Source organism: Anabrus simplex, chromosome X (assembly GCF_040414725.1).
Source record: "Anabrus simplex isolate iqAnaSimp1 chromosome X, ASM4041472v1, whole genome shotgun sequence".
Taxonomy (NCBI): domain Eukaryota; kingdom Metazoa; phylum Arthropoda; class Insecta; order Orthoptera; family Tettigoniidae; genus Anabrus; species Anabrus simplex.
Genome location: NC_090279.1, coordinates 180,872,825 through 180,895,492, shown reverse-complemented (window position 1 = coordinate 180,895,492; position 22,668 = coordinate 180,872,825). Strand labels below are relative to the sequence as shown.

Below are 22,668 nucleotides of genomic sequence, written 5' to 3'. Positions count from 1 at the left end.
ACTTTTGAAAGGTAAAATATGGTAACATTAAAATGTATTTTACAACATTTTTTTTTTTCACTTTTCCTGCATCTACATGCACAAAGCAACACTTTCATATATTTTCTACACAGTCTTAATAAAACATATTTTTGAGATTTTCACACTTGAACTATTGGTACAAAAATATGGATTTTTTTAGGTATATGTGAATTATGTGTCATAATTCATAAAATAAAAATCAAATTAGTTTTAGAAACACATCCAAGTACAGAGAAACATCACTTTTATCAATTTCTATGCACATTCTGCAGCCAAGTTGTCCATGTTCTCCGCAAATGAAATTTTGGCACTTGTGGCAGATGAAGGATGTCTTCCTGTCTTTGTTTGTTGGGTAGAAATGATAAATCTTTCCTTTCCTGGGAACTTCTGTGGCAGGTGCTTGCACAGGGTAGTTATACCCAGAATTAGCTTCATCCATTGTTACACGGAAGAAAAAGTGTACTAAGCTAACAATGCGAAGTTTGACAAAAAAGACCAACGTTAACAGTCGCACCGGGTCTGCGAGACCCTGAACAACCTGTACACTCAAAGTTTCCAAGGCAAGTGAGAGCGGGCTACTGTGTTCGGTCGAAGGTCGGGAGCCAAGAAGCTACCAGGGAGGGGAAAGCGCTCGGTACATTCCAACAACAGGAACACCACTAAGTACTGTATGTCTGCCCGGGTCTCGCAGACCCATCGCGACCTCTCCAGGGTTAAGGCCACGGCCGCTTCCTTCCCATTCCTAGGCCTTTCCTGTCCCATCGTCGCCATAAGACCTATCTGTGTCGGTGCGACGTAAAGCAACTAGCAAAATAAAATGCTGATTAACATCACACTCTATCTAGGCTTTGGACTGGTATAATGTTTGTATTAAAAGTCACTTTGACGTGTTTAAAATCAGTTGTAGGTTAGCGGGGATACCCCGAAATTAAGCTGATGAGGCCCACCGCCTTCTGCAGTGACCGCAAATGTCCGACGACCGCAGATGTCCGTGACCGCAATTGTCCGGCAACCACAGAAACTACTGGAAGGTGGAAGTAGGTAGGTCCCTGCGAGTGATGAATACGAGATAAGAATTGACACGTGCACCAATCAGGTCAGTTGCGGCCCACGGAAAGTTAACATCAGTATTCACTAGTGGTCACACCGTACGAAGACTCCTGCGCCAGTAGTGGACAATGGATATGCAAATGAATACATTAATTAGGATATCGTTTTAACTTAGCAATACTTCCCACTTTACCAAGTGGTACGGAATGTTCCCTCCTAAATATTTTAAAGTCATTAGCTGACACTTCGCAGTAATCAGCTGGTCAACTGGTACAAAATGTCCTAGAACCAGCATATACTTCCCTCTCTCTGCGGTGGACAGGAAGTTACGTAACAATTATCTCTTGATTCATTCATGAGTTTCAGTTTACTGCGAATATGACACTCCGCTTTATCAGCTGTGGGATATCCATCGCGCAAGTTGGCAGAGAGGCCGCGTCAGGGATGAATAAGCTACATTATGTCGTCCGCCAGCCAAGTGCACAATCTTCCTCAACAAGTTGCTTTTACATCGTCCAACTCATTGGCTGAATGATCAGCTTCGAGACATTCCGTTCAGAGGGTCCCGGGTTCGATTCCCTACCGAGTCGGGGATTTTAATCGCCCTTGATTAATTCTTCTGACCTGGGGACTGGGTGTTTGTGTTTGTCCCAACACTCTCCTCTTCATATTCACACAACACACTACACTACTAACCACCACAGAAACACGCAATAGTGATTACATCCCTCCATATAGGGTTGGTGTCAGGAAGGGCATCCGGGCCTAAAACAGGGCCAAATCCACATGTGCGACACAGTTCGCACCCGCGACCCCAAGGGTGTGGGTAAAGCGGTAGAAAAAGGAGAAGAATAAGTTGCTTTTACGTCGCACCGACACAGATAGGTCTCACGGCGACCATGGGACTGGAAATGGGTAGGAGTGCGAAGGAAGTGGCCGTGGCCTTAATTAAAGTACAGCCCCAGCATTTGCCTGGTGTGAAAATGGGAATTCATGGAAAACCATCTTCAGGGCTGCCGACAGTGGGGTTCGAACCCACTATCTCCCGAATACTGGATACTGGCCGCACTTAAGCGACTGCAGCTATCGAGCTCGGTACTGCACAATCTTGCCAATTCCTAGGTTATAAAGGTTCTATCCACATTAGAATACGAAAGTGAACATTCCTATTTTAGTGATTTCAAGAATAATGGTGATCGTAATGAGTGATTATATTGAAAGTGAAGATGTTGATCAATCATGGGCGCGAAGTCTGAGAACCTTTTCTCCAATATTCTAATGGCAGGGTATTGAGTTTACTCGAATTGTGCACGATTTTGCTGACATAAATATTGTTGTTATTACTCTAGTTATGTCACAGAACGAAACAACGACTTTGGACATTTTTGACATGAGTATGTCCTGTGCCTGAGAGCCAACCGAAAATATTAATGTGGAAAACACTTCTTAGGGTACTGACAAGGGTTAGACACCTTTACCTTCACCTTTGCTGTTCGTAGTTTACATGGACCATCTGCTGAAAGGTATAAAATGGCAGGGAGGGATTCAGTTAGGTGGAAATGTAGTAAGCAGTTTGACCTATGCTGACGACTTGGTATTAATGGCAGATTGTGCCGAAAGCCTGCAGTCTAATATCTTGGAACTTGAAAATAGGTGCAATGAGTATGGTATGAAAATTAGCATCTTGAAGACTAAATTGATGTCAGTAGATAAGAAATTCAACAGAATTGAATGTCAGATTGGTGATACAAAACTAGAACAGGTCGATAATTTCAAGTATTTAGGTTTGTGTTCTCCCAGGATGGTAATATAATAAGTGAGATTGAATCAAGGTGTAGTAAAGCCAATGCATTGAGCTCGCAGTTGCGATCAGCAGTATTCTGTAAGAAGGAAGTCAGCCCCCAGACGAAACTATCTTTACATCGGTCTGTTTTCAGACCAACTTTACTTTACGGGAGCGAAAGCTGGGTGGACTCAGGATATCTTATTCATAAGTTAGAAGTAACAGACATGAAAGTAGCAAGAATGATTGCTGGTACAAACAGGTGGGAACAATTGCAGGAGGGTAGTCGGAATGAGGAGATAAAGGCTAATTTAGGAATTAACTCGATGGATGAAGCTGTACGCGTAAACCGGTTTCCGTGGTGGCGTCATGTGAGGCGGATGGAGGAGGATACGTTACCTAGGAGAATAATGGACTCTGCTATGGAGGGTAAGAGAAGTAGAGGGAGACCAAGACGACGATGGTTAGACTCGGTTTCTAACGATTTAAAGATAAGAGGTATAGAACTAAATGAGGCCACAACACTAGTTGCAAATCGAGGTTTGTGGCGACGTTTAGTAAATTCACAGAGGCTTGCAGACTGAACGCTGAAAGGCATAACAGTCTATAATGATAATGTATGTAATGTATGTACATTTCTTGGCAGACACAATAGAGGTCCTCATACTACGAAAAAAGTAAAATTAAGCAATTTCCTCAATTGTGCCAAACGTTGAAGGGGTGAAGGACCCGGAAAGTTTTTAAATTGTAAGTCTTGGATAGCTCTAGCAAATTTCGAAAATCACTTGCAGTCTAAATGCAGTTCCGAAAAAAAACAGTGTAAAAAATCGCTTGTTTTTTTTTACTCGTTTTCTTTTGTGTTCAAATCCTAGCCAAATTAACTTATTTACATAATTCTTTCTGTAAAGTGTTCCTTGGTTCAATACCCTCAGGCGGGTTGCGATTTTTTGAAAAAAATGCCCACACCGAATGTAGTTATAATAGCTTAAGTGAAACTCTGCATTGACACACATTAGCGCTCCTAGTGGTAGAAAAAGGTAAACTGCTAATCCAAACGACCGGATAACGATTAAGAAATTAATTGTAATTTTTAGAAAATAAAGAATATAATTCTGATACTTGATTATATTTTATTTACATAAAATTCGTAGCTCATATAACTTACCTAGGATGTTTTCAACATTGAGTTGCTTGCCTGAAGTGCTAGAACTCTGGACTTTTTGTAACGTGCCGCGACAAAATGTGTGGCGGAAGTGACGTCATATTGGTCGTAAGCGTAGGTCTAGGTCGCCAAAGACGCTGTGAATTTGTATTTTTTTAAATGTGTGTTGAAATAGAAAGTGTACGTCAGTGACGTCACATTGGTTGTTACCGTAGGCCTTGGTCACCAAAGATACTCTTGTGAAATGATGCACATAAATCGTTCCTTATCAATATTGGAGTTTCATTTTTTGAAAAAATATATTCAAGATCATTAGCTTTTCGCAAAGGAAAACGTTTCTTTCCCCCCCCCCCACTTTTACGATTTTTGTTACCATGGAAACAACCTCTATATGAGGGCACTTCAAAAAGAAACGAGCCGGAGGCTATAGAATGAAAACCACTGAAAGGTTAGTAATGCAATTGCCTGCGGAAGGAAGTGCTGAGCTACTAAACTCGCCGCTGGACGGACATGGGTGCACACCACGTGACGACAGATGGTGGAGGTGGTGGTGAATATTGTTTTAAGAGGAAATACAACTAGGCAACCATCCTCTATATAACACTAATCAGAGAGAAAGAACGGAAGGGGTCCGACACTTCGAAAAATGAAGGTATCGGCCAAAGGAAGACAAGGGCCACGGAGGGCATGAAGATGAAAGACTCCCTAGCCCTCGCAAACCTAATAGCGTCGGGGTCGGAAAAGAACAAGAGTTGACCAAGGGAGGTCGGATAGGATAGACGAAAGTGAGGAGCCTGGCACAAGTAAGTGGAAGCAATGCCAGGACTCAGCTGAGGGCCCCGTGGTCACCAACCCACGCTCCAAAGTTCAGAGACCCTGGGACCTTTTTTAGTCGCCTCTTACGACAGGCATGGGATACCGTGGGTGTTATTCTACCGCCCCCACCTACAGGGGGACGTGACGACAGAGGAGCACGCTCACCCATTGATCCTCCACTGCACCCAGCGATACTGACAGCAGTGAAATGGAGGCTTCAAAAGAAGATCAAAGGGTTATAGAGCATTTCCTGGCATTGGAAGGATTGAGGGGAACGAAAATTCATCGATGAATGACATAAGTGTACGGAGAACACTGCATGTCCCTTGCGAGCGTCAAGGCGTGGCACAAGCGATTCAGGGAATGACGGGTGTCGTTGGCCGATGATGCACGGTCTGGAGCGCCACACCACATTACCGATGCCATTGTCCAGCAGGTGGACGCCCTCATTATGCAAGACTGGCAAGTTACTGTAGCAGCCATTGCCTCGGAGGTCGGAGTGAGAGTCAGAAGTGTTCACGCCATCATTAAGGACGGGTTGAAATTTCACCAAAAGTGCGCCCAAAGGGTGCCTCACAGTATTCAACCAACACAGGAAGCATGTCGAATGGACCTCTCTCTTGAACTTCTGCTGTGCTTTGCCAAGGAAGGGGATGAGTTCCTGTCACGAGAGGTCGCTGGAGACGAGACATGGTGCCATCACTACGAACCCGAGTCAAAACGACAAAAACCTCTAGTGAAAGCATGCAGGGTTCGCCGCGACCCAAAAATTCGAAAGTGAGGTAAAGAAGGCTCTGAGAGGCAAACGATTTAAGTCTGACGACGACGTCAAGCAGCACATTCGGAACTGGTCCACAACGCAGCCCCAGGAATTTCACGAGACGGTCATTCACCGCCTTATGTCGCAGTGGGATAATTGCCTCAACAGCGCTGAGCAATACTTTTGAAACAACAGTACAGGTTTTAATTTTATAGGCTCCGGCTCATTTCTTTTTGAATGTTCCTTATACGTGGGTGATCTTAAACGCGCCTAGAGACAATGTCTACGTGCCTTGAGTGACGACAAAATATTTCAACATTTATACGCAGATCCATTATCTGATGCACCACATGGGAGACCAACCCCAAGAATTATCGTAGTTTCTCAGCTGACAGTAGGTGACGGGCTGTGAGGATTCTCGATTTTATGCACCTCGTATTTCCTCGATCATTGCTGCAATTGTGGGCGAGATTATGAGTTCCAAGTGGTGTAGTCATGGAATATAAAATTATCGCTATCGCTGGATCTTTCTTTCTTTAAACCTTCTTGAATTTGAGAAAATAATACCGGATATGTTCAGCAATTCAGTCATTATTTTCACCCGTTCTTATGCAAGAAATAGCAAGTGAAACAAATACATATTACAAGTTTACCTTGGAGAAAACGTCGCCGAGTTCAGAATTGCGTTTACAACAGTTAACTCCAAACACTTACAAAGAAGACGAGCATTTTGAAACAAATAACCAGCAATGGAATTACCAGTTTTGTACAACCCCTGATTAACCGTTTTGGACACTGTTTGATTATTACTCATTGAGGGACTGGATAACCGAGTGGTCTGGTATGTACATTGAGCCTGTTAGGTTGACTCACACTGCTCAATGTTCAAACGTCGACCATTTCGACTGAGCAGCATTGAGTCTAGAACAGGCAAAGGAGTTCAACAAGGAAGTGTACTTTCACCAGTGCTCTTTAATATGATGATGGACAACGTTATGAGGAAAGTTTGCCAAGGGTCAACAGCAAATTATATGAAAGTCATAGCATATACAGATGTTGTGATGAAATGGGAAGAAAATGAACAACAATTGGAAGAACAACTAAATACCTAGAAGAGAACAATTGAAGAAGCAGGCATGGAAATAAGTTTAACGAAAAGTGAGGTTAATGAAAATTAGAAGAGAAAACAGAAAAATGAAGAATGTTAAGTGTAATGTAAAAATTATTAAAACCGGGGGAGTTGGCTGTGTAGTTAGGGGCGCGCAGATGTTCGATTGCATCCGCGAGATAGTGGGTTCAACCTCACTGTCGACAGCCCTGAAAATGGTTTTCCGTGGTTTCCCATTTTCACACCAGGCAAATGCTGGCGCTGTACCTAATTTAAGGCCACGACTGCTTCCTTCCCACTCCTAGGCTTTCCCTATCCTATCGTCGCCGTAAGACCTATCTGTGTCGATGCGACGTAAAGCAGATCGCATCCTTCTCATTCCTAGCTTTTTCCTATCCCATCGTCGCCATAAGACCTATCTGAGTCGATGCGACGTACAGCAACTTGTAAAATAAAAAACAAAAAAATACATTTGCGGCTCACTATACGGAACAGCCAGCCATGTTTGTCAGATCGCGCCACAATTCAGCGTGGAGCAGCAGAAATGTGTATTATCGGCACACTTTATCTTGGTGCATTAGTGTACCGAGGTGAGGAGTAAGGAGGGAGCTGTCCCAGTCCCAGTAGTGCTGCCAACTGAATGAAAATGAAATCTGAATTGAATCGAGAATATGATCGATCGATATGAAGTTTCTAAACCATTATTATCTTAAGCGAACAAGTGTGTTACATACACATTATATAACATTGTATAACATTTCTCGATGCGAATCTTGTTCCTAGCATGAATTCTATATTTTCGCTTTGCTGTGTAAACAACAACGGTACTAGTACGTAAAGTGTACGCCAGATGTCGCACAACGATGCTTAAGCGATTCATAGTTCGTGTTTCAAACGTTGCCAGTACGAATCTCGAAGATTGCCGAGGTCGAACGACTCAGCACTAGGGTGTAAATGCAACAAGATAAAGTGTGCCGATAATACAGTAGTCAACACGTGGTGTGACTCAATTTAACTACTGCGAATTGTAATTTGTGAGGCCAGCATTATGTTTCCCGTGTTGCATCTGTCACACGTATTACACTGATTCCTTATGTAACAGAGATATTCGTCAGACTGAAGTGATCGTCTTTCTGGGGTGCATAGTGTTTCGCTGATTATGGCTGATTATATTAAAAGGAGAAGCGGTGTGAAGTTCTCAGGAGAAAGGAACCTTTCCATATTTGAAAACAAAACATCCAGGACAAACTGTAAGCTCACTCTACAATAGAGCTACACAAGTCTCTACTGTCCTTTCTAACAAACTCCAAATCCCCACCCCCCACCCCAGCGAGAAATCTGCCTCCTCTGACACCTCTACCCTTCAAATACTGCATGCCTAAAACATCACCACAACAAAAACAGTTGTTATGGGAAACCTTGTATATAAATAATGTAAATAGACATTTAAACCAAATAGGTATTATGTACAACATCTTGATAAAACATAAATAGTAAATATCCCTAAATATGAACTTTGAATAACAGAAACTTTAAGAAATAATTACAGAAAAAAGCAAAAAAGAACAAATACGATTAGCCTATAGGGCAAACAGCTCCATTCTCCTTTATTTTCACATATCTCTAACTCAACTCCTAAATCCCTCCCTTCAGCTTTAACCCGCCTGAAACTCCTGGCCAGAGAGGAGGCGTTACCTTCTAGGTGGCCCACCCCACCCCTTCAGGGGAGGAATGATAATTTGCTTAATGAATAACATAGTCGCATCCCATCTTCGTAGTCCTCGTAAGCGTGTCAGTACGGATGACAGTTGTCTTTCCGTAAGCTCTAGTAGTCCTATCTTCCTACAATCGCTACTTCGACACACAGACACTTCGTCAACACCAATATTTCAATAACTCCATTACATTTTCGCACCAACCGTTCCTGAAACACTGTAAATTAAGGGTCTATAATTGTCGCAACGATGTCTGCACGTCTTTGAAATCGCCAATCAACAAAAGACCTAATCAAGCCATTTAACAACCAGTTGTCATGCGACATAGGACCTAACGGTTGGTGGTCTCCCTTTTTCGTTATCCATTTGCGTGCCCTGTCGGGAGCACACAAGGGAGTCGTATATGCCTATTCGTGTCGGCGCGACATTAAAGCCGATGTTTTAAATATAAAAGAAACAAGACAAGACACAATCATTTGGGGTTCTGGACAAATGAATGAAAACGAAAATCCACAGGCTGTTTCCAGTCTCTTGACTGGGTCAGGAATGGAATGAAAGTAGCTCCCATTTAGCGGCGATGATACGAACTCTGCCGGCTGCCGAAGGCTTCGCACTTGTCCGGAGCAATGATTAATGAGTGGTAGATGAAATGATATCGGAGAGTGTTGCTTGAATGAAAGATGGCAGGGAAAACTGGAGTACCCGGAGAAAAACCTGTCCCGTCAGCACAAATCTCACATGGAGTGACCGGGATTTGAACCACGCAACCCAGCGGTGAGAGGACGGCGCTCTACCGCCTGAGCTACGGAGGCTCCCCGGGTTCTGGATACGCATATGAAGTCCTATCAAAATATATGATTTTCCTTGTGAAACAAGCATTGGTTGTGGTGACATACGACTCTGAACACTCCTTGAGTTTATCCTTTTAAATATTACATACGAGCGATATGACCGTACGGTGAGAGGCGCGCAGCTGTGAGCTTGCATTCGGGAGATAGCAGGTTCGAATCCCACTGTCGGCAGCCCTGAAGGTGGTTTTCCGTGGTTTCCCATTTTCACACCAGGCAAATGCTGGGGCTGTACCTTAATTAAGGCCATGGCCGCTTCCTTCCCACTCCTAGTCCTTTCCTCTCCCATCGTCACTGTAAGACCTATCTGTGTTGGTGCGACGTAAAGCCACTAGCAAATAAAAAAAGACCTCTGAATTCAGTTCTTTACTCATATCATTTACATACAGGGTTGTCAGATACCTGAAATTAAAATACGGGACAGATACGCGATCGAGTAGATCAACAACCTCGTATTCTGCAAGTTATAAACTTGGTTTCGAAATGATATGCTTATTATTATGTTGACGTCATAGTGCAGTTTATTAATGCACGCCTTAATATTTATACACAGACTGAATTTTACAGTACTGAGCAAGTTGGTTGCGCGGTTAGGGTCATGAAGCTATGAGCTTGTATTCGGGAGATGATGGGTTCGAACCCCACTGTCGGCAGCCCAGAAGATGGTTTTCCGTGATTTCCCATTTTACACCAAGCAAATGCTGGGACTGTAGCCTGTCTTTAAGGCCATGTTGAATTCCAATCCTAGCCCCATTTCTGTCCCACCGTCACTGTGAGACCAGACTGTCGGTGCGACGTAAAACAAATAGGAAAAAACTTAGTTTATTTAATTATTTAATTTCACTATAATTTCACTTCCCTGAAGTGCTGTTAACAGGTTTTTTTTTATCATTCTTAGAAATTTCATACGAATCTCTGCATGTCATTGAAGAAATGAACAGTTCAGAAGTAATCAAGTCAACAGAACATAATATTTCTCACAGCTGACAATTTCACACGAACATACGGTGGACTCGGGTATTGTTGCTAGGTCTCCCGAAATTTCAGGAGATCTCCCACTTTTTTTTTTTGCAACACGCCAGAAAAGCTGAAAAAAAAAATTCTCCCGATATTTCTTCTAATCCAAATTTAAGGAAAATGAATATTAATGATTAGTGGGGCATAACATATTTGTGCCGAAAAACTCTCCTCATCTCACTGTGTGACGTTTTATTGATAATATCACTCGTCAGGTACTTCCCCGCATATAGAATACAAAATCTGCGTCCTGCTACGACGTCGAAATTGGCATATTTCTACGCCTGATGAATAAGTACATCTACAGGAAGATTGGAGAGAAGAAGAAGAAGAAGAAGAAGAAGAGGCATAGAATGGCCAGAGTAAGGGTGAGTGAAATTGTATATTTTTCTCATAATAACTTCAAATTATTATTGCATTCTTTAATTTAGTTACAACATTTCAGTGCTCGAAAAACTACCGAAATTTTCATTACAGCTCCCGAAATTTTTACGTTCAATCTCTACCGAAGCTTTATTTGTAGACCTGGCGACACTGCCTCAGGCATAGAGTTAGTAAATGAAACACTAGAGGTAGCATTGGCGCTGCAGTCGCGTGCGAAGTTGTACGAGCGCGCTGTTTGGCAAAAGCTGGATTGTTTGGCACTGTCACTACTGGAGCTTCCCGATAAACTGAAGTATAGACTTCTTTGAAGGAAAATGTCAGTCTCCTGTGCAGCTTATGGCTGCGTAGAGAGGTTCACAAAGGGCCACAGCATATCATTTCACAGGTATTTTCCTTGAAATTCATTTCCGTACGTATAAAATAATACTTTGCATGACACACATTGTCATGTGAATTGGCCTACTTGGGCTGACTTCGCGACTGATTCCCCTTTCGGCGTGAATTAGATTCTTTGAATCTTACCTAGAAGACTGAAAGTTATGTTTTACGAAATATAAGGGGTGACATTTTCCTTTCACTGAATGGCGATGTGCATGATACCGAGCGAGTGGCTGCAGGCTTTAGGTCACGTAGCTGTCAGTTTACATTCAGGACATAGTGGGTTTGAACCCCACTGTCGGCAGCCCTGAAGATGGTTTCCAATTCTCACACCAGGCAAATGCTGGAGCTGTACCTTAATTAAGGCCACGGTCGTTTTCTTCCCACTCCTAGCCCTTTCCTGTCCCATAGTCATCGTAAGACCTATGTGTGTCGGTGCGACGTAAAGCAAATTGGTACAAAAAAGAAAATAAGGAAAGATGTGCATGATAACCTGGATTTGGGGTCCGTTTTTCACTTTTTGTGTGTATTTATAGTAGGCCTATCAAAAGCTATTGAATATATTTTCTGTATATACGGTTTTTTGCTTTCCCTTCATACAATACGTGTAGCAGTCCCCATTCACACCTTACCACATTTTACAATTTAGAGACAAGATGTGCCACACCGTGTGAACATCTGAGTCCTTTACTTTCGTCAATATTATTATTCCTTTAAATGTCACATAGGACTATATACAAGCATAATGTATTATTGACTGAACGAGTTGGCGGTGTGGTTAGGACCACGCAGCTGTAAGCTTGCTTTCGGGAAATAGCGGGTTCAAACCCCACTCTCGGCAGCCCATAAGATGGTTTTCCGTGATTTCCCATTTTCACACCAGGCAATTCTCTTCAATCATATAATTTAACCACTCTTCCTTTCCATTAACAGAAATCATTTTACAAGTTAAAATCTTAAAGCAAATCATACATTCAGGAAAAGCTAAATAAAAACTCCATAATAGGCCAAAACCACAACCGAGTGTCATATTTTCACTTTTAATCGCGTTTAGAAAACACCAATAAGGCTCGAACCTGCCAACTTGGGTTCAGAAAGCTAGGGTCTAAACCGGCGACGATAATATTTTGTCTACTTTACCCCAAAATCTTGCCAACGTTTTTAGGCCTAAAATCTCGCTCTTCCGCTTCGTACGAGATAGGACATTTTAGGTTTTTGGGCAGAATTATACCAAATTTCTGGTCATTTAGACAAAAAATAGCGAAATATACGAGCCCTCCTTCTAAACGTATGTTGTTACAAGACTTAATATGAACAGTACATTGATTTTTGTTACTTAACTGCACCTGAACACCGTCCTCTTTTATTACGCATTTAATCCTGTATTCATGCTTTTTGGGCTTTCTTTTTTACTGGAGAGAAGCATCACAAGTATACTATAGTATCTGAGAATATTTACATGTAAGAATTTTAAACCGTATGTATATCCACACAGTTTTGAAAGGCCCCAATTTACATTGATAAGTACGGCGGAATGAGTTTTTTGGCAAACAGCTGCGATTTCAACATGCTCCGCTCGCTACACCAGGGGGGTGACAGTCGCATAAACCCTACGCTTCCGAGGGCTAAGCCCAGACTGAGTAATTTTTCCCTACGACCAACATGCTTCGAGGTTGTACCTGACGTCACTTCACCAAACTTCACTTGACAAATACGGGAGCTCCTATTGGTAGAAACAACTCCCGATTGCTATTGGTCGATTTCGAGTTGAGAATTCCCGGTCGATGGGGCAGTTTGTCGCTGTCGTAGTTTGTAATTATGTGTTTTGAAGTTGCCAACCCGTTTTTAATTTCGTTTTCACTATATGCGGGTATGTTATTAATAACAATAACATGCGTAACACATATTTATGTCACGTTATGGTCTTTCGGCTGAAATAAATTCGTAATTATTGCTTTGATAACCACGTGTGAGACCAGTCTACTTTGTCATCTTTGTTTATCTTTATTTTCGTTTTCATGCTCTGCGGGTGTTTTTCAGTGAAATTCTGAGTGGAATTTCTTGTTTGAAGAAGGAGAAGATATTTGAGGTAAGAATTCCTTATTATTCTTGTTTTATTAACCTCCTGAGGCCGGAATATAAAATGCATATCACACCAATTAAAATGAAATTCCAATAAATATAACACCAACTTTTCGGCCTACTCAGAGTTATATTTAGTTTATTGTTTAAAATATTTTTTGCGGGATATTTGATTCTATTTTAAACAGTGTCCTCTTAAAAGAACACTAGGCCACAGGAGGTTATGTAAGTTATTAAGTTGATGATTGATAGCTGTTTCTGTTCCCAAAAATATCTTTTTTTAAAGTATTTTTTCGTGGTGGTTGTTATTAATAACAATAACATGTGTATCATACTTATTTATGTCATGTTGTGGCCTTTCGGCTGCAATAAATTCTTAATTTATTAAATTCAGTTGATGTAGTCCTATTATTTCTGATAAGCCACTGTCGTTTTGATGGTATTGAATTTAGCAGTAAAAGTATAAACTGTAGATAGTGCTCTTAATTATTTCCTTCTATTTCTTTTTATTCCTTAGATCATGCATGGAAAGTGCCAAATTTGTGGGATATACACCAATAGCGAAGAGTTCTGGCAGCAGGGAATCTTATCTTATTTCACCATTTCCCTGTTCCTAGACGTGATATTTGCAAAAAGTGGCTGGACATTGTGGGAATCCGAAAGTTGCGGCAGCTTTCTTCAAAGCAGCTGAGGAACCACACTGTGTGTTTGAGACATTTTCGCTGCTCCAGCTATCCAGGACCTCTATCGAAGATACTGTCTCAGATAGAAGTAAGTAATTATTATCATTATTAATATTATTAATGGTCACAGTACTGTGACATATCAAATTTTCCTGTTGTTTATTTCAAATTGCTCTCTGGAGGTAATTATGGTAAATTCAACAGTGGCAGACAAGGTTGAACCTCGTTTCTCATAATGAAAGTCACTGTAATGTCCGTCATACCTAGTCTTGCCTTACCTAGCAAGTTGAAAAGAGCAAAATCAGTCCTTTAATACCCCTCAATACAGTCAAGTGCTTAACGAATTTTGGTGGACAGCATGCTCAGTGTAATTTTATTCCTGTTATTCCTACCTTAAGAACTGTAGGAAGACCATAATAACTATAGATATATTTATAAATGAATGATGATTGCATTCACTGTAGTAGGGGAGAAAAAAATTCATATCTTAGTGATTTTTTTTTTTTTCCATATAGATGTGCCTCGACATAAGTCTGGACGTCGGTCAGGTCCTTCGGCTGCTATGAGTTCCGCTGCTGCTGCTCCCACTGCCTCCACTCCTGTTACCGGTACTGCTGCTACTTCTACCACTGTTACTATCACTTGTAGTATTGCTGTTTCTACTACTACAGCCAATAGTGATACTGTTGAACCCTTACCAAAATGCTTAATTCCTTTTCATTTCCTACAGGCATTGGCACGGCTTTCTTCTAAGTGTTAGAATCTCGAGTCAGAACTGTGAGTAGGCTAGTGATCAAAAAGTTTGGTCCCTCATTTGTAATGAAGTTTCTTTGTCTTCTAGACTTCATTACAATGTTACTTTGGATTAAATTGGTGGGTACAAAGGCTATGGACACCTAGGATGTACCAATGAATTTGCTGTCATGCCACCGGGCGAGTTGGCCGTGCAGTTAGGAGTGCGCAGCTATGAGCTCGCATCCAGGAGGTAGTGGGTTCGAACCCTACTGTCGGCAGCCCTGAAGATGGTTTTCCGTGGTTTCCCATTTTCACACCAAGCAAATGCTGGGGATGTACCTTAATTAAGGCCACGGCCGCTTCCTTCCCACTCCTAGCCCTCTCCTGCCCCATCGTTGCCATAAGACCTCTCTGTGTCGGTGTGACGTAAAGCAACTTACAAAAAAAAGTTACGTCCCGCGAAATCGACTGCTTGCATGCTATTCCACGCTAATCCAGACACTGCTCGCGCACGACACTACCGATGTAACTCGTGCAATTATGCTGACAATGATGAAGATTTTTCATTTAAATAAACAGTTTTACAGTGTTTACATTTTAATTTGGAACACATAATGACTGAAATATGTGTAGCCTCTGTAGCTCAGGTAGCAGCGCGGTGGCTTCTCACCGCTGGGTTCCGTGGCTCAAATCCCGGCCACTCCATGTTAGATTTGTGCTGGACAGGGCGGAGACGGGACAGGTTTTCTCCGGGTACTCTGGTTTTCCCTGTTATCTTTCATTCCAACAACATTCTCCACTGTCATTTAATCTGTCAGTCATTAATCATTGCCCCAGAGGAGTGCGACAGGCTTTGACAGCCGGCACAATTCCTATCCTCGCCACAAGATTGGGCCTCATTCATTCCATACCTGGCCAGCCCCGTGGTGTAGGGGTAACGTGCCTGCCTCTTACCCGGAGGCCCCAGGTTCGATTCCCAGCCAGGTCAGGGATTTTTACCTGGACCTGAGGGCTGGTTCGAGGTCCACTCAGCCTACGTGATTAGAATTGAGGAGTTATCTGACGGTGAGATAGCGGCCCCGGTCTAAGAAGCCAAGAATAACGGCCAAGAGGATTCGTTGTGCTGACCACTGACACCTCGTAATCTGCAGGCCTTCGGGCTGAGCAGGGGTCGCTTGGTAGGCCAAGGCCCTTCAAGGGCTGTAGTGCCGTTTGGTTTGGTTCATTCCATACCTGACCCGGTCACTGACTGGAAAATAGGTTGTAGGTTTTCAATGACTGAAATATGTATTAATATTATGTAAACCAAGTGAGTTAGGAGCACGCAGCTGTGAGCTTGTTTTTTGGGAAATAGTGGGTTCAAGCCCCACTGTACCGGGCGAGTTGGCCATGTGGTCAGAAGCACGTGGCTGTAAGCTTGCATCCAGAATCCGACTGTCGGCAGCCCTGAAAATGTTTTTCCGTGGTTTCCCATTTTCACACCAGGCAAATGCTGGGGCTGTACCTTGATTAAGGCCACGGCCACATCCCTCCAATTCCTAGGCCTTTCCTATCCCATCGTTGCCATAAGACCTATCTGTGACGGTGCAACGTAAAGCAACTAGCAAAAAAAAAAAAAGAAAAAAACATTGTCGACAGCACTGAAGATGGTTACCGTGGTTTCCCATTTTCACAGCAGGTAAATGCTGGGGCTGTACTTTAATTAATGGCCATGCCTGCTTTCTTTCCACTCCTAGCACTTTCCTTTCCCATCATCGCCATATGATCTATCTGTGTCGGTGTGATGTAAATTAACCTGAAATATTGTATAATTAGCAGATATCTAGGTTATGATAGCCGGGCGGTCCGTGAAAGGTCCTAGGGAGAGCACTGTGTATGGGTTCAATATTGTTGAAGACTTAAAATTAAACAATTTCAATTTGCAAAATCGTAATGATTGGGTATTAAAGTTTTTAATTTTGTATTACAAAACACCCAGCACGTAGGCTACACAGTGTGGTCACATATCTGTGAGATTGCACTTGGGCAGTGGTGTGTTCGAGTCCCACTGGCGGCAACAGTGAAGATGGTTTCCCTTCTTTGCAATAGGCAGGCAGATATACTAAGGCCGTACCTTAATTAAGGCCACAGCTGCTTCCTTCTGAGACCCATTCCATCGTTGCCATCAATCGGTGCTATATAAAACTCATAGCCAAAAAAATGAGACATCGTTATGAAGCCCATAACATGATTATAATTGTTCATAAAGGTGGAAAACAAGTATATTCATGTTCTGTGTTCTTATTCAAAATATGCCAAACATCTGCATGTTTCGGGCTCCATTTGTCTTAATTGCATTCATAATGACTTTTGTAAATTCCTGCCGTAGAGTTGTATAATCGAACATTTTATTTAAACTTCATGGGACTTTTTTTTATTATTATTAATATTATAAGGAGCATTAAGCATATCTGCTAAATGGGAAGTGAAAAACTGTGACGTTATTTTTCAGAACAATGAAAGTTTCAAACGTGTGGTTTACTGTCCTCATAGTCTGTTCCTTTATATGAGCTCATAATTTCTGTAGAATTGTGTGATAATGATCAAATACTCAAGTGGAAGTGTCATGTGGTATTGTCTGGATGAATTTTATAAAGAAGTCGTAGTTTTGGTTTAAGCATCCATTTCTAACAAAGGTATTTTCACTGAAAATTTTGTATTTTGGAAACAATTTCTCATCAGAACACAGGAAATATTTTATGATCTCTCTCCTCTCTTATTTGCAATTTGTATGCACATCTTCCTCAACTGAAATGTGTACTGGTATGTATTCAGTGTGCAAGTAACTAAATTAGTATTTGTGAATTTTGTGATGTTGGTAACTCATTTGATGTGATGGTAACAATTGTGCAAACTTTCCTTACCGTAGTTCTCCCCCTGTGAGTGGGGGCAGTAGAATAATACCCACGGCATCCCCTGCCTGATGTAAGAGGCAACTATAAAGGGTGCCATGGGAGCTCCGAGCTTGGGTAGGCATCCGTGGAGCCCTTAGGTGAATCCTGGCATTGCTTCCACTTGTGCCAGGCTCCTCACTTTCATCTACCAAAATCCCATCTACCTCGGTCACCACCTGTTCTTTTCTGACCCTGACTGTATTACGTATGGAAGCCTAGAGAGTCTTATTTTCACGCCCTTCATGGCCCTGGTCTTTCTTAGGCCAATACCTCCATTTTTTCGTAGTGTCGACCCCCTTCGATTTCTTCTCTCCGATTAATATATAGAGGATTGTTGCCTAGTTGTACTTCCTCTTGAAATAATAATCACCACCACCACCACTCTTATCGTAGTCGGTGCGATAAAACTGATTAAGACATAAATGATCGGAAATTGCATTCTTTATAACTTTTGTTATGTAGTTCTTTTCAATAGGACCAATCATCCAGGGTGAATAAAATTATTTATAGCCTACATTGTAGTGGCATATTCCCCGACATAAAATACCAATTTTCAATGAATTCTGTTCAGCCATTTTCTTGTGACAGAAATTATGAAAATTTAACACCCGGATAGTACGAGTCCCTGTGATTAGTACACCTAGGTAAGGAACACCATAGGTTTGCGTTGCCTGTAAATGGCGCCGCAATGTGAGAAACGCCATGGGTGTGTGTTACATGTGCGCATTACATTACCTGTGAGTAGTACCATCCGCGAGTCTACGCTACTTTTGATTAGTATCGCAACATGACAAATACCGTGGTTGTACTTTCCCAGCGATAAATACCATTATGAGGGGCAGATGACCTGGTTTTTGGACCCCTTTAGATTACAAGCATCATCGATTCAGGATTGTGCTTTAGAAGCAGTCCCTTGGTCAGTAATACTTCTGCTTAACGCTAGTTGCTGGCAATGTGGGGCATTACAGGTCGAATCCACTGATTGTTCTAAATTCATATCCATCCATTCATTCTTCGTCATTGTGTTTTGAACTTATTCTCTTTGCGCTACACTGTTTCTCTCGTAGACGGTGGCGCCAATGCTACCTCTAGTGAATCATGTACTATATGATTTTTCACGAGAGTTTAATCCTGATGTAAACAAATAGGCGGAGCACCTTGGCTTTGCACGTGGACACAGACGTAGTTGATTGGAGAAGCAACCGTCGCACTCACTGGACTGTATGCGAGCTCGAAGAAAATTAATACGTGGCATTAATTTAATTTTATCTTAGTTTATTACATTTAGATAGTCTGAAAGAGTACGTAATCAAATTAAAATATGGTTGTCATATATACCGGTGTGTATCTATAATTTTTTTAAATAAAACAGTGATGAAATAACGAGATATGAAGGCAGAAGGCGTGGTGTAATGCAGGAAGTCTTCTCATAGCGAGGGAAAGTCCCAAGCTGTACAGTGTGGAGATAAGGTGTTGCATCTTGCAGCAGCTGTCAGTGCCAGTATTCACAGTGAGAGAAATGGAGCAAGAGGTGCTCTAGCCTACGATAGCTTTCTTTAATATTCAGAAATGAATAAATAAATAACGTAGGCCCTAATCTTCAGCAGTACATCTCCCTTTAGACCCCTCTGTTTAGTTTCGCACAGCTCAAAAACTGTTCCTCGTCTATGTTAGGTAATATGCGCAGCACTGTATGTCCGAACACGAGACGTTGACGGGGCGGAGGTCGATACTACACGCTCAGCGAATCACAACTCTTTCTTTGGCTGAGGCGTGGACATGCCTTGTTTACATCAGGATTAAACTCTCGTGAAAAACCATATAACTCTATGGCCTCAGGCAGCTGTCCGCGATTCCGCGTGTTATCCGCCAGGATGGACAACCCGAGAAATGGAAACAATAAAATAAAAAAAAAACAATTTAAAGAATTTGCGAACTCACACCAGATAAAGAAACCAAGGAGTGAAGAAATATATCCCCTTCGAAAGAAAGAAGAACAGCTCTTGGTACTTATCAGAGGTGGAACCACTGGCGTAATTCTCTCGAGGTTCAAAATACGAGACAATTGCCGTCCCGGATAGAAACTGTCCGGGACGCGAGACATTTAACATGAATACGGTACTGTCCCATAGAATCCGGGATGTCTGGCAACCCTGTTCATATACTGTAATTATACGAAAAAATTAATGTCCAACAATACGGCCTTGAGGAATTCCCTTCTTAATGATTACAGGATCAGGTAGTGCTTTACCTACTCTATTCTCTGAGTTCTATTTTCTAGAAATAAAGCCACCCATTCAGTCACTCTTTTCTCTAGTCTGAAATGGCTTTCAATAATCGAAAGCACTGTCGGCAGCCCTGAATGTGGTTTTCCGTGGTTTCCCATTTTCACACCAGGCAAAATGCTGGGGCTCGACCTTAATTAAGGCTACGGCCACTTCCTTCCCACTCCTAGCCCCTTCCTGTCCCATCGTCGCCATAAGACCTATCTGTGTCGGTGCGACGTAAAGCAACTAGAAAAAAATCGAAAGTTCCTACGAAAAGATTGGATCCCGGAACTTTTAGAACAAAAGGCAATGATATTACGCGGCCGGTTCATAACATAGATTACAGAATGGTATACGGTACTTACCGGAGGCCATAGCTGTTCTGATGTGCGGAACCTTCAACTACACTGCTGTGACTGGTGCGAACTTCCTCTCCAACCTTGGCCCACTTATACCCGGGGAGTTCCACACCGGTGCTGCTTTTATGCAACATTCATACGTCACTGTGCGCTTGGTGATTATTCCGCAAGCGAGAGACAAGCGCTGCCCGTCTTCCAGAGTCCGTGGATATAGAACTCGGCACGTGAGGCTGTACAATACACTGTGGCGTTTGCTGGGATCAAGACGTGAGTTTAGGTTACCCCTTTTCGATAGCTAGTTTAGTGAACTTCAAACCTTAATTAAGCGTTGCAGCCAATAGCCAACGGAGAAGCCTGCCGTGTCGTCAAGGCTGCTGCACAAACTACTGCCCTGGCCTCTTCTACTGCCAATAATCAACACCCGATCAGTGGAGATGGTAGTCTAAGGTTTAACAAATTAAAGTCCGGCTTTGTGGCAAAATGGATATAATGCTTGCCTTTGGGCCGTTGGGCCCGCTTCAATTCTCAGAATCAAACCACTTGTACTCCTAATTTCCCTGGCTTGGGGACTGGGGTTTATCGCTTCTTCGCCATTCATTTCATCCTTATTAGGCCACCACCAAGCCTATACATATGCCATGCACTATTATTGTTATTATTATTATTATTATTATTATTATTATTATTATTATTATTATTACATTAAAATGCTGAATTTGACAGCATTGGTACCCATCGTTCACTGGTTTATTAGCTTCCTCGGAAATGTCCGCCCCACGATCACAGGTTCGATTCCAACCAACCAAAGAGAATACTAACCCTGAAAGATAGCATTTCATTTTAGCAGATCTACCTATAAAAATAAAACTATATTACTTCCATGACAGCAGCCTTACAGTGTCTTCGTACAAGGATGTAGAAGCAAAAGGAAGTGAAATACCAGCAGAATTGCGTCAGAAGTATGAGGTGAGGAAGTACACTGACTGACAGAGCAAATGCAACACCAAGAAGGAGTGGTCAGAACTTTATGCCAATTGCAGGGTAGACTGACGTCACTGAGGTATGCTCATGATGTGAAATGCGCCGCTGTGCTGCGCACGTAGCGAACGATAAATGGGACACGGCGTTGGCGAATGGCCCACTTCGTACCGTGATTTCTCAGCCGACAGTCATTGTAGAACGTGTTGTCGTGTGCCACAGGACACGTGTATAGCTAAGAATGCCAGGCCGCCGTCAACGGAGGCATTTCCAGCAGACAGACGACTTTACGAGGGGTATGATGATCGGGCTGAGAAGGGCAGGTTGGTCGCTTCGTCAAATCGCAGCCGATACCCATAGGGATGTGTCCACGGTGCAGCGCCTGTGGCGAAGATGGTTGGCGCAGGGACATGTGGCACGTGCGAGGGGTCCAGGCGCAGCCCGAGTGACGTCAGCACGCGAGGATCGGCGCATCCGCCGCCAAGCGGTGGCAGCCCCGCACGCCACGTCAACCGCCATTCTTCAGCATGTGCAAGACACCCTGGCTATTCCAATATCGACCAGAACAATTTCCCGTCGATTGGTTGAAGGAGGCCTGCACTCCCGGCGTCCGCTCAGAAGACTACCATTGACTCCACAGCATAGACGTGCACGCCTGGCATGGTGCCGGGCTAGAGCGACTTGGATGAGGGAATGGCGGAACGTCGTGTTCTCCGATGAGTCACGCTTCTGTCCTGTCAGTGATAGTCACCGCAGACGAGTGTGGCGTCGGCGTGGAGAAAGGTCAAATCCGGCAGTAACTGTGGAGCGCCCTACCGCTAGACAACGCGGCATCATGGTTTGGGGCGCTATTGCGTATGATTCCACGTCACCTCTAGTGCGTATTCAAGGCACGTTAAATGCCCACCGCTACGTGCAGCATGTGCTGCGGCCGGTGGCACTCCCGTACCTTCAGGGGCTGCCCAATGCTCTGTTTCAGCTGGATAATGCCCGCCCACACACTGCTCGCATCTCCCAACAGGCTCTACGAGGTGTACAGATGCTTCCGTGGCCAGCGTACTCTCCGGATCTCTCACCAATCGAACACGTGTGGGATCTCATTGGACGCCGTTTGCAAACTCTGCCCCAGCCTCGTACGGACGACCAACTGTGGCAAATGGTTGACAGAGAATGGAGAACCATCCCTCAGGACACCATCCGCACTCTTATTGACTCTGTACCTCGACGTGTTTCTGCGTGCATCGCCGCTCGCGGTGGTCCTACATCCTACTGAGTCGATGCCGTGCGCATTGTGTAACCTGCATATCGGTTTGAAATAAACATCAATTATTCGTCCGTGCCGTCTCTGTTTTTTCCCCAACTTTCATCCCTTTCGAACCACTCCTCCTTGGTGTTGCATTTGCTCTGTCAGTTAGTGTATATACGGTGAGGAATGCATGTGTCAGTTCGGAAACTTCCGGAGAACTTCGAGTTTTTGGCTATCTCTCTTTCGTTAGCAGTGACGATCTGATGGAAGAATCAAAGCACCAAATCATTTTGCATCTAGATCATCATCATGGCAGAACACCTTCCACTACTTCATGCTGGCA

At 43.0% G+C, this 22,668-nt stretch overlaps 1 protein-coding gene and 1 long non-coding RNA gene across 2 annotated transcripts in view; one reads left to right on the top strand and one right to left on the bottom strand.

Annotated features, from left to right (window-relative positions):
* Positions 1-20,201, bottom strand: part of LOC136886195 (peptidoglycan-recognition protein LB) — a 55,090-nt gene extending 34,889 nt beyond the window's left edge. The window contains exon 1 of the mRNA XM_068230733.1: positions 20,108-20,201. Coding sequence (XP_068086834.1) covers positions 20,108-20,117 — 10 coding nt within the window. The 5' untranslated portion in view covers positions 20,118-20,201. The remainder of the gene's footprint in view (positions 1-20,107) is intronic.
* On the top strand, positions 13,177-14,698 carry LOC137503117 (uncharacterized). The gene is made up of 3 exons (XR_011019060.1): positions 13,177-13,349; positions 13,642-13,895; positions 14,323-14,698. It is a non-coding gene; the product is annotated as an uncharacterized lncRNA (long non-coding RNA).
* Positions 20,202-22,668: the final 2,467 nt, after the last annotated feature.